General features: G+C 36.5%; 1 protein-coding gene across 1 annotated transcript in view; it reads right to left on the bottom strand.

The window, feature by feature from the left end:
- Window positions 1-2,937, bottom strand: part of LOC118745050 (photoreceptor-specific nuclear receptor) — a 321,923-nt gene extending 318,986 nt beyond the window's left edge. The window contains exon 1 of the mRNA XM_036478586.1: window positions 2,491-2,937. Within this exon, the coding sequence (XP_036334479.1) occupies window positions 2,491-2,536 (46 nt within the window). The 5' untranslated portion in view covers window positions 2,537-2,937. The remainder of the gene's footprint in view (window positions 1-2,490) is intronic.
- Between the last annotated feature and the right edge of the window lie 8,959 nt (window positions 2,938-11,896).

Raw genomic sequence — 11,896 nt, 5'->3', positions numbered from 1 at the left:
AACAAAATTAATATACCCTTGTGCACAAGTGCGCTCGGGTATAAAAACGGCGGATCCAAAATGGCGATTCATTTTTTTTAATTATTGGATTTGTTTGAAAACCGGCACTCGGTTTTTGAGGTCGCCGATTACGAATCTAAAGTCAATTTTTTTAAATTCGAAATGGCGGATCCAATATGCCGACCAAATTAAAAAAAAATTACTAAAATTAAAACATTGATACTGATCGTTTTAAGCATTTTCAAGGGTTGAAACTCGTTTCCAGGGTGTTTCTGGGGTTGCTGATTACGAATCTGTTGTCAAAATTCAAAATGGCGGTTAAGAGTTTCAAACAAATCCAATAATTTTTTTTTTAAGTTGGTCGCCAATTTTCATCCACCATTTTGAATTGTGAAAATCTGAAAACAAATTGAGAGAAAAATTGAGAACATCAGCGTTTTTATAAAAAACCGACCAGCGCGACCTCTAAAAAAACTTTTTTTCAAAATAAAAAAAAACACGTTTCTCTTTTTTTATCACAAATAACAATAATTTGAGGAAGTTTTATGAATTTCCAAAAAAAAAAAATTTTTCAACCACTCTTATATATATATATTTCATGATCCAATGATAGGATCTAAACCAGATTAGTATGGGACTACCTCTGAGCACATTTCCGATGCAAAAAGAATTATCGAAATCGATTGACGTGGTCCAAAGTTATGCGGTAACATACATAAAAAATTAAATAAATAAAATCCGACGGACTATAACCTCCTCCTTTTTTGGAAGTCGGTTAAAAACGAGCTTAAATGTCCCACCCGTCACTTTGGAATGCCGCTATACTTGACTATACATATTCTCCATTTTGATCGCATGCGAGTCACAAGCGAAATGACATTGGATGTCAATCGGCACTTCCCAGCCAGCAAAAAATCTGAAAACCGATCCGAAAAATGACAAAAAAGTGGATGAAGTGCGGATTCTTGTCCGTTTACTGATTCCATTTTCGGATACTTTGACGATTAGTTTTCCCACTAAAGTGTGCGACAGAAACGTATGTACAGAAAAGTACCGAAAATGTTGGTGAAAAGGATACGTTTTCGGCTGTTTTTTTCTGAAATTTGTCTGATTGAATTTTTTGTTCAATACGCATTCCTTCTGCGCTTCACAGACACTTTTTCATGGTTCAAAAGAAATAAAATAAAATTAGGAAGCGCCTGACGTAATTCGAACTTGGCACCTCTGGAAGCTAACAAATAGCGTACACTTCTCTGCACGCTCAGCCACTGCCAACTACGCATGCATGCTTTCAAATGTTTAGCTTGAGCAAATAAAATACAATTATCAGTGTTGTCAACCATTGAATTTCAAAAAGCACCAAACGTTGGAAAAAAGAGCGTTTTACCGCACTAAAAGCACTAATTTTTTTTTTTATCTTTTATAATAGTTTGTAGTAAACAAAAGTAAAAACATAAACAATATTTACATGTGTAAATAAATACACATTCATGCTTACGAAGTAATACCGAAGTACTGGTCATTAAAACTGGTACATCTGGAGAAAGAACAATCGAATCGCAACAAACGAAATGGAATTTTGAAGGGGAAGAGTAATACTTAATGATAATGATAGAAATGAGCGAAAAAAATTGTTGTTTTATAATAAACCGTGTTTTTACACTTAGAGGTTAGGATATCTCAAAATTCTAACGTGGTAGAGAAATTCTGCAGCCAGATTTGGATTCAGCACCGAAAAATCTAAAAACCGATGAACTCAGGTGGCAAAAAAGTTAAAATTTTTCGGACTGTGTAATCAATCAATAATCAAGAAAATAAAAAGTAAACACTTAACTTATCTGCGTGCTAGCATTTTCAACGCGAATACAATTTAACAAGAACGCAAGAACGTGGGTTTGCAACTTCATCTTTTTATCAATCATGGTTTGCATTTTAGTGCATTTAAATTTGTAGATTCTTGTAAATTCGGAAATTTTAGTGCAGAAAAAAGCACTAAAAAGGGCACTAGGCACTAAACCATTTTTTTTGGCGTTTTAATTTTCAAAAAGCACTAAATCTAGTGCTTAAAGCACCAAGTTGGCAACTATGACAATTATTGCTTTCAAATGCCATCATCTTTTTCGAACGTTTCGAACGTTTTCCGGATACGAAAATTTATGATAACTGTAGGAGTTTTTTCTATTCGTTTTCGGGTACGGAAAATTGAACTTACTGCACTGCACTGTCGGCAAAATTTGCGTTTCTTTACTGGCTGGGTTGCTTTAATATGTATATTAACGAATTATATCTCACGAGTTGGCTGGTGAGTTCCTCGTTTCCAAAATTTTGACCATATGTATATAGTTTTCTAGTATAGATTAGGAGGCACGCGTCTCTGAAGATAGTTTTAAACAAAAAAAAATTAACTTATGTATGTATGTATCTCATCTGCTTGATCAGTTCAAGACTATGACCATTATAACACATTTATGTATCTATGTTCATATGTACCTTGCGGGGTAGAACATGTTCCGGGAGAATGCTCATTTTTGTTCATTTTAGTTTGATTATTTGATTTTATTAAACCCTTAATAAAACCAGAGCAACACTGACTTTGCTAGGGGCAGTTGGATTAGCTTACACAAAAACACTTCTGTATGTACATACATACATATGTACCTATGTACCTATGTATTTATGTATATCCCGTTAATAATTGTTTTCGATATACATATGTACATTCGGTCACAATTTTTTTCTGCACAATTTCTTATCACAAATTATTTTCGCTACTTTCCCACACTAACTAAACAGCTTTAAAATTTTAAATTTAGCGAAGCACTGGAAGCTATTTTTGAATTGCTTTCGATCAAAAGTATTTCGTCGGTCTCAATCCGTATCATGACTAAATAATTACACTACACCAAATGTTACTCGCCACAAATTCGCGATGCTTGCTCTTCAGCTTGCCATTTGAGATTTATCATAAAACCATGACAAAAGCAAAACGGACATGTGTCTGCAACCCCAAAAAACAGAAACATGCAATCACCAGTAATACAGCAGGAATTATGCATACCTACTCTATGCGCCATTGCCACCCCCTCCGCCAAAGGGGCGCCAAAAAGAGGCTGAACAACAATCGCTTTGCCAGTATTGGTTTCTTGTGCATACCAAGTGTGCCATTCATAGAAGTAATGAAAATACTGGCGCGATGCCGCAGTACCACCCACTGATGTAAGCAAATGTGTATTACACTCGCAAAGCATTGTAGCAACAACTACATCGTATCGTGTATCGTGTTTGCTTTGATTCGTTCTTCTTGACATCGAGTTTTGTATCTTTAGTTTTTGGTGAATGTAGTAAGCCAAGCCGCAATCTCCTATAAACACCTATCATTCTTCAACATTGTGGCTCCTACAAGCGCATCGATTGAGAGCAAATGGAATCAAAGCAAATGGACTCCAACACTAATTAAGTACCCCTAAACAAATTTATGTATATATGTATGTATGTACGTGCAACCCAGTAAAATACACTATCATCAAAAGATTATTCTCCACAAATTTCCAATATAGCATGTCCTTACGGCCGAGCACCTTTTTATATGCCCATTCCCGAGATTGAAAAATAGAACTATCACCTTTTCACTTTTGTTATTATTCTTAAGAAAACTTTAACTCAACAAACAACTCTTAACCCTGGAGGGTAATTTTGCAAATTTTTTCTTACAGTTGGCAGGAGTCAAATGGGAGATCTGCTAAGCGAGCAATAAAACAGTGCTCCCTGAGTCATGATTTCAGAACAAAAAGCAAGACTAGTCCATTTTAAACTCCATTAATACTCGCAAAAAACGATGTATCCCAAAGCGAGTATCCAGGATTATTCCTTTAATTGATAGGATAGTTGTATGCACCTTGTTCAAAAAAATTTTTGTCTTTTCAGAAAAATATATAAAAAAAATATAAATAAAAGCAGACGTATGTATGACAACCTTTGTTTAAACTTATTAATGATTGCATTATTAAACAATGGATTTCAGATTCCGGGTTCAGCTTTTAAGATGTTTAAGCTGTTAATGCAGTGTCACACGATTGGTACCTTCGTACAGATTTGTACACTTTTTTAAATTGGCGTGTTGGTACAAATTAAAAAAATTTCGAAAACCCATTTTTTTAGCCCCACGATTCGTACAATACAGCCAAGGCACATAAATACAGGTAGAAGCCAAAATGACGTTGCTCTCATGAGAACCAAACTTTTAAACTTCAACTTGTTTTTCTTTTATTTCCTATATTTCGTAACGCTTTGAATGTCATGTCGTTGTTTTTTTTTTGAATGTTCGTTAATAACATTTTTTAATTAACATTTGAATTTTTGTAGTCTTGTGCGGTTTATATTTAGTGTATGTGTTAAAAATATAACACCTGAAGCGTTGTTTTTTATGTAGTGTTGAATATAAAGCAGATACCACTAATTTTTTTTTAACGTGCGTCAATGAACTTCGCGTAAGGAGCGTTACGAAAGCAGCTGTGGGGCAGAGCTGCAGCGAAATTTTAACTAAAGAAAATAAATAAATTAAAATCAACTTCTAATTTACTTAAAAACGTCAACCAGTGAAATGTAATTTATTATTTTTCCTTACACACGCTCATTTTTATTTTTACTCTCCCGAGAACTTTGACTTTTGTAGGTTTGACGTCAAATTGGCTTCTACCTGTTTTTACTGTACTATGCAATACAGCTATGTAACTTCTATTGAAAAAATCGAAGAATTGGTTTTCGTGATTGGAATAAATAATATTTGTGCATTTACACGATTGGGAACGATTTGCACCAAATTTTGAGCAAATGCACAATCGTGTGACACTGCCTTTACATTTCTTACATATCTTGTCCCGTCCAGAACTTTTACTGGGTGTTGAAAGGAAAAAGTCACCTTTGTTATTGGGTGAAGCTGAGTTCCAAGAAAATGCCTTGAATTATTAGTTTTTGTTCCATTGGGCTTAATATTTATCAAAACAAAGCTACTACACAGAGGGAAAAAATGTATATAAAATCTATAGACACACCCCAAACATACACTGAAATCTGGAGAAGAGCGACCTGAAATTGACCGGAAGTTGACGCCTTTCGTTTCTGTGGACTCCCAAGCAAGGCCGTAGAGATGAATTTCGGGCCCAGGGGAATCTCGAATGTGGGCCCCTAAACATGACCTCCCCCCCCCCTCCCCCCATCACACTAAAATTTAGTTTTTATGGGATAAATAATAATACGAATATCATAGTAACCTGCCGTTCAAATCATAAAAGCCGTAGTTGCAATGGGTTTCTTATGTAGTTAACCACTTTCTTATGTTGGACGGCAGTACATATATTGAATATTATGATTGGACAATTGATTTGTTAGTGATAAAGAATGAAAGAATCAGAGAAAAAACTTTAACACCGACAATTTTATTCACTCAGTTTACCTTACAAATTATTTAAACTATTAACACAATTCTCAGAATTTTGCCTTCCTGGCTCTAGCTGAGGCAAAGGCTTTGATGATAGCAGAGAGATCGAATTTCCTTGCTAACTCACATTCTAAACATAACGTGGCCAATCCTGAAACTCGACTCTGGGTTGAACAAGAACGATGATAGTTTTTTATCCTTGATAGCACGCTGAACGATCGCTCGGCGCTGGCAACCGATACTGGCAATGTGCAGAACATTCGCAAAGCGATACAGGTGTTTGGGAAAATTCACATTATTTCTCACAGTTTTGTGCCCCTAGAATGGAAGGCTTAAAAAAATTGATTATTTCAAAGAGTTCAACTGAACTTATAATTGCACGAAATTAAATAGTATTTCACTTGTTTTGTGATTTGGGATTTATCAGCATCTTATGAAATATACTCTGGAGTTGATAACTCTAGGCCCGGGGGAAAAAAGTCCATTCCGCAGGGCCTGGGTTCAAGCCCGGTTCAACCCAACACAACAAAAAAGTTTTTTTTTTCTAATAGCGGTCGCCCCTCGTCAGTCACTGGCAAACTTTCGAGTGTATTTCTGCTATGAAAAACAGCTTCTCATAAAAATACAATCGCCGTTCGGAGTCGGCGTAAAACTGTAGGTCCCTCCGATTTGTGTGACAACATCAAGGCGCACGCAGCAAATCGGAGGAGAAGCTCGGCCAAACACTAACGTATGTGTAAGCGCCAATCTGTTATTATTATTATTATTATAAGGTATTTAATTTCTCGAAGACCTGAACTTTGACCCCTTATAACACCTGTAATATAAGTTTGCACAAAAAAAGTTATCCACCATTTAAATAAGAGCAAAAAGAGGACTACGTCTATATTTTTAGGTTTTTAGTTATTTATATGCAATAATTAAATATAATTTTTTACCGAAGGTCCTATTTCGAACTTCGAAGGCCCATATCTCGATTTCGGAAGAAACTACTTTTTTACCTATGACTCAATCTCTTAAAAAAATTGGTTTGGTCCAATACCCAGAAAAAGTTGATTTTGCCGTACAGCGTTATTGTTGCTTTTCCACAATAAGTTTTTCATTAAAAACGGCCTCAAGCTCAATAAAAATTGTTGAATAAAACTAATAAAGTTAAAGGGACGAATTCGAGGATGTGGTACATATTAGTTCTTGACATATATTATTTTCAAAAAGAAATATTGGAAATTTCCAAGGATATTTAAGGCTAAAGTTTTAAAAGGACATTGACAACAATTATTCGTCCTAGTGCACCAAAAAATTATTTTTTTTTTCAATTCTACAGAATTTTTCTTTTTAATTAATATTGTTACTCTACAATGCACCATATCTTTTAAATCATTTTTTTATTCAATCAATTAAAAAAAATCCTGATGTCAGAGAGAAAAATTAAGCGCAGTTATGCTTTCCGTGCATCTCTGTAAAAATATTCCCATTGGTACCACTGTAATTGAAATGCCACTTAAGAAAACGTGAGGCAAAATCTAAACTCAACAGATCGCTAATTTTTTACAAGTTCTGCTAATTTCTGGGTGATAGAATACATACAAAATGCATTCAACAGATTTTCACCTGACGGTTTGAAATTTATGCGAAGTATGCATAAGCAGTGCGCGCTTCCACTCCACAGCACCTGCGTTCAAGCCTGGTCAAAGCAACATCGCAAAAAAAAATATAGAAAAAAGGTTTTTTCTTAACAGCGGTCGTCCCTCGATAGGCAATGGCAAACGAGTGTATTTCTGCCATGAAAAACAGCTTCTCGACGGCAAATTACTCGTATGTGCAGAATTGTGCAAACGCAAAAGTTGCGTGGGAAGCGCTGGAGACTGCGAGGACAATGGGGCCCTACGTCGCATGGATCTCTTAAAATACTTGATGAGACTAGAATTGGCTCATTGTTCCTCTATGGAGGACTACGTCAATAAAATAACTTGAACGCAACAAAAGCTGGACAAATCAGGTACGAAGATTCCGGATGACATCGTTGCGCAAATAATGCTGAGTGGTCTGCCGAGTGAATGGTAATGGCTCTTGCAAATAATGGCAAAGCGCTGATTACCGACATTGTACACAAAAACTTGTTGTTGGAAATCAGACACGAACCTACAAACAATGATGGGATGGCGCTTATATCAAAGAAGCAGAAAACCAATCGCTACGCAAAGTTAAACAAAAAGTCGGTTAACTGTTTTGAATGCAATGGGAAGGGGCATTATGCAAATAAATGTCCAACGAAGTCAAAACAAGGTAAAAATAATTTGTTGCTAATGTCGACATCACTTGTTGCTAAAATGGAAACTGCAAATGAGTGGTTTATTGACTCTGAAGCATCTGCCCACATGAGAATGTCTTCAAATAATTTGTGTGAGTCCCGAGAGCCGAAATCAAGGGAAATTATTGTCGGGAACAATGGTCGCCTAAACGTGGAGTGGGCTGGAGATGTCCATATGACAGTAGCAATGACCGACAAAGCAAACAATAAACATGTCACTGTAAGGGACGTTTTGTGCATACACTGAGGGAAAAAATTTTAGAATTAAACAAGTAAGAAAGTCTAAGTTCGGGCGGAACCGAACATTAAATACTCGGCGCAAGTATTAAATATATGTTTTTCACCTTTCCGAAAGCTACCGCTACATGGTAAGCCGGGGTGTATAAATTTTGAGTAAATTAGCGTCCTTAAATTTCGAAATATTGCAGTTTCAAGCATTTCTGAGATTTACCGTTATATGAAAAGTGGCCGTAATTTTAGTCCGGTTTCAACAATTATCAACTTTTTGCTTTTATGTGGCAAGCACAATAACCATACCGAGTTTGGTACAAATTGGTAGAACGGTTACCGAGATGCATATATGTGATCATAAGTGGGCGGTGCCACGCCCATTTTCCAAAATTTTATAACAAACATGTTTCTTGGTAAAGAATTGTTGCAAGCATCAATTTTGAATAAATAAGCTTTAATATTTACTGATTTATCGAAGATTTCGTATTTCTCCAAATTACCGTTACATGGGATGTGGGCGTGGTTATTGTCCGATTTTGAAAATTGGTATAGCCACTTGGTATGCAATAACTTGGCCAACAACTGTGCCAAGCTTGGAAGAAGTTGGTGCAGCGGTTACCAAGATATCCACATGTAACCATAAGTGGGCGTGGCTATGCCCATTTTCCAAAAATTCATAGTATTCTTATTTTTCGTCTAAAAATTATTGTATTCGTATTTCTGAAAATTACCGTTATATGGGAGGAAGGCGCGGTTATTGTCCGATTTTGCTCATTTGCAATACCATCCGTCCTACGCCCGAAAGAAGTGCACGTTCCAAGTTTTGTTAAATTGTCAATTTTTACTCGAGTTATCGTGTGCACAGACGGACGGACGGACAGTCAACGCTTAATCTATTTCTCTTTTCATTCTGATCATTTATGTATATATTTGTCTATATCTATCTCGATTCGTTTTGCCTGTTACAAACAACCGTTATGTGAACGAAGATATAATACCCTTGCGCACAAGTGCGCTCGGGTATAAAAAAAACTTGTGGCATCAGCGCATTGGGCATGCGTGTGACAGCAATTTAACTCGAATCAAATCGTCGATTCCAGGCTTCGATATGTCAACTGGTGTCTTGGATCCATGCACACTATGCTCAGAAAGAAAGAATACACGTACATCTTTCAAGCAAAGTGGTAAACGCGCGACAGAAGTCTTGCAAATAATCCACACTGATGTTTGTGGACCGATGTCAACGGGATCGTTCAGTAGATGTCGTTATCTATTAACATTTGTGGATAATTTTAGCCGGAAAGTAAAGTGATGAAGCGCAAAAATGAAACGTTTGATATTTTTATAAAATTTAAGAAGTTGATCGAAAACCAACAAGCATCCACGATTAAAACATTAAGTCTGGCAAAAAAAGAATTTTGCAACAATTCGTTCAAGACCTGCGTAGAGCAGCATCAGTTCACGGTACCCTACACATGAACAAAATGGCGTCGCCGAAAGAATAAATCGCACTTCCGACGATGGGAGCAATCACGACGATGAAGCGGGCGACGCACATCTGGGACTTTTGGCTGCAACAGCTGACTTCAGTGAACCAGCAACAGTTCAGCAAGCATTAAACGGTGATGACAGCAAAGAATGAATCGATGCGATGCTACGTGAGTACAACGCATTGATCCAAAATGGAACCTCTGAGTTGACTTATTTGCGTCCGGGTAGGAATGCTATAGAATGGGTGTTTAAAGTAAAGGGGAATGCCGAAGGTGATATCGATCGGTACAAAGCGCGATTAGTTGTCAAGGGATTCTTGCAAATCAAGGGCATTGATTACGACGAAACGTACTCTCCCGTTGCTCGTTGCTCATCAATACGTTTTCTTTTGGCTACTGCTGTTAAGTTCGATTTGGCAATCCACCATATGGACGCGGTAACGGCGTTTCTTCAAGGAGAATTGGAAGAAGAAATTTACATGCGCCAACCGCAATGCTTTGCGGATGAAACTAAACGAAACCAAACGTCTACGCAAATCGCTGTACGGCTCTAAGCATTCGAGTAGAATTTGGAACATGAAATTAAACTCCGTTTTGACGCTACAGCTTGGCGCTACAAGATCAGCGGTTGACCAATGCATCTATTTTAAACATTCGGCTTAAAATATCATCATATTGGATCTTATTTCGACGATATTTTGATTTTTCGCAGTAACAATACGATGATAACAAAACTCAAAAAGGATCTGTCTAAGCACTATAAAATGAAAGACATGGGAACTGCAACGTCTGTGTTTGGGATCACCCTAAATCATGACGGATCAATTTCCATTGACCAAAAGCGATACTTATCAGATATCTTACGTCGATTTAATATGTACGATAGCAGCCCGGTAGCTACCCCAATGGACCCAAATGAACGTCTATCAAAGGAAATGTGTCCAAAACCGAGAAGGAGAAGCAGGTGATGGCGTCGATATCGGTTTTGCGGTAAGCTAACTCAGCCGATTCAACGCAGTCAGACGAGTGCTTCGCTATCTAAAGGGCACAATTAATATGAAGCTGAATTACCGCAAAGACAGCGCTGGTCAATTAACTGGGTATTATGATGCGGACTGGGCTGGGTATGTCTTCCGGCTGCAAGGAGGTGCTATTTCGTGGGCCACTCGTAAGCAGTCTACGATTGCCTTGTCGTCTACGGAAGCTGAATTTATGTATCTTGTTGCGGCAATACAGAAAGCACTCTGGCTTAAACGTTTTGAGTGAGAGCTCTTTAAGGACGTCCCTAGGTAAATACAACTTTTCTGCGATAATCAGGGCGCTATAAAACTGACTATGAACAACAATTTTCACGCACGAACCAAACACATTGACGTGAAAAATTACTTCATATGCGAAATGCTTGCAGAAGGCTTGATTGAATTAGACTATCTCAATACAAACAAAATGATCGCTGACATCATGAATAAGCCTGTAAATAATTCTAAATTGTCTCAATTTATCAACGAATATGGTTTATCACAAGATTTAAATTAAAACTATTTTCTTTCATTGTGAGTCAGAAAATAATTTCAGAGTTTTAAGCATAGCTTTTGAGTGAGAGTGTTGTATATATTGTAATCGATAACTCTAAGCTGAAACGTAGACAAAAGCTTATCACTAATAAAACTCTCTCATCTCTATTTGTCAAGTAGTAAGACGTGTTTTTATTTCTTTATTATACCTAAATCAATAACAATTATTATTAAGTTTAACTAATGATTTAACTTTACTTCAAAAGAGATAAGTTAACGCCCCCAAGTTTGTAATGTTTGAATATCATACAATTTTTTCAACAAGCATTATTTATGGACATATCTTTTATCTGATTATTAGTGTAAGATGTTATATTAAACAAGTAAGAAAGCCTAAGTTCGGGCGAAGACGAACATTAAATACCCGGCGCAAGTATTAAATATATGTTTTTCATCCTTACGAAAACTACCGTTACATGGTAATCAGGGGTGGTTTTACCCCTATTTTAAACATTTTCGATAGAACGTTCAGTTAGAAATAATGAGATAAACTTATATAGTCATAATTGGGCGGTATCACGCCGATTTTCCAAAATTCCATAATAATGTTTTCAAGGGAATATCAATTTTAAGTAAATTAGCGTCCTTAAATTTCGAATGGTTTCCGAGATACATATAATTGCTCATAAGTGGGCGGTGCCACGCTCATTTTCCAAAATTTTATCATAAGCGTGTTTTTTGCTAAAGAATTATTGCAAACATCAATTTTTAATAAATTAGCCTCTATTTACTGGTTTATCGAAGATTTCGTATTTCTCTAAATTACCGTTATATGGGATGTGGGCGTGGTTAATGTCTGATTTTAAAACTTTTCAGCCATTTAGCATGCTGTACCAAAGCCAACAACTGTGCT

Source organism: Rhagoletis pomonella, unplaced genomic scaffold (assembly GCF_013731165.1).
Source record: "Rhagoletis pomonella isolate Grant_MI unplaced genomic scaffold, Rhpom_1.0 Rhpom_scaffold_00008, whole genome shotgun sequence".
Classification (NCBI taxonomy): domain Eukaryota; kingdom Metazoa; phylum Arthropoda; class Insecta; order Diptera; family Tephritidae; genus Rhagoletis; species Rhagoletis pomonella.
Note: the sequence above shows the minus strand (reverse complement) of the source record. Positions and strands in the feature narration are given on the sequence as shown.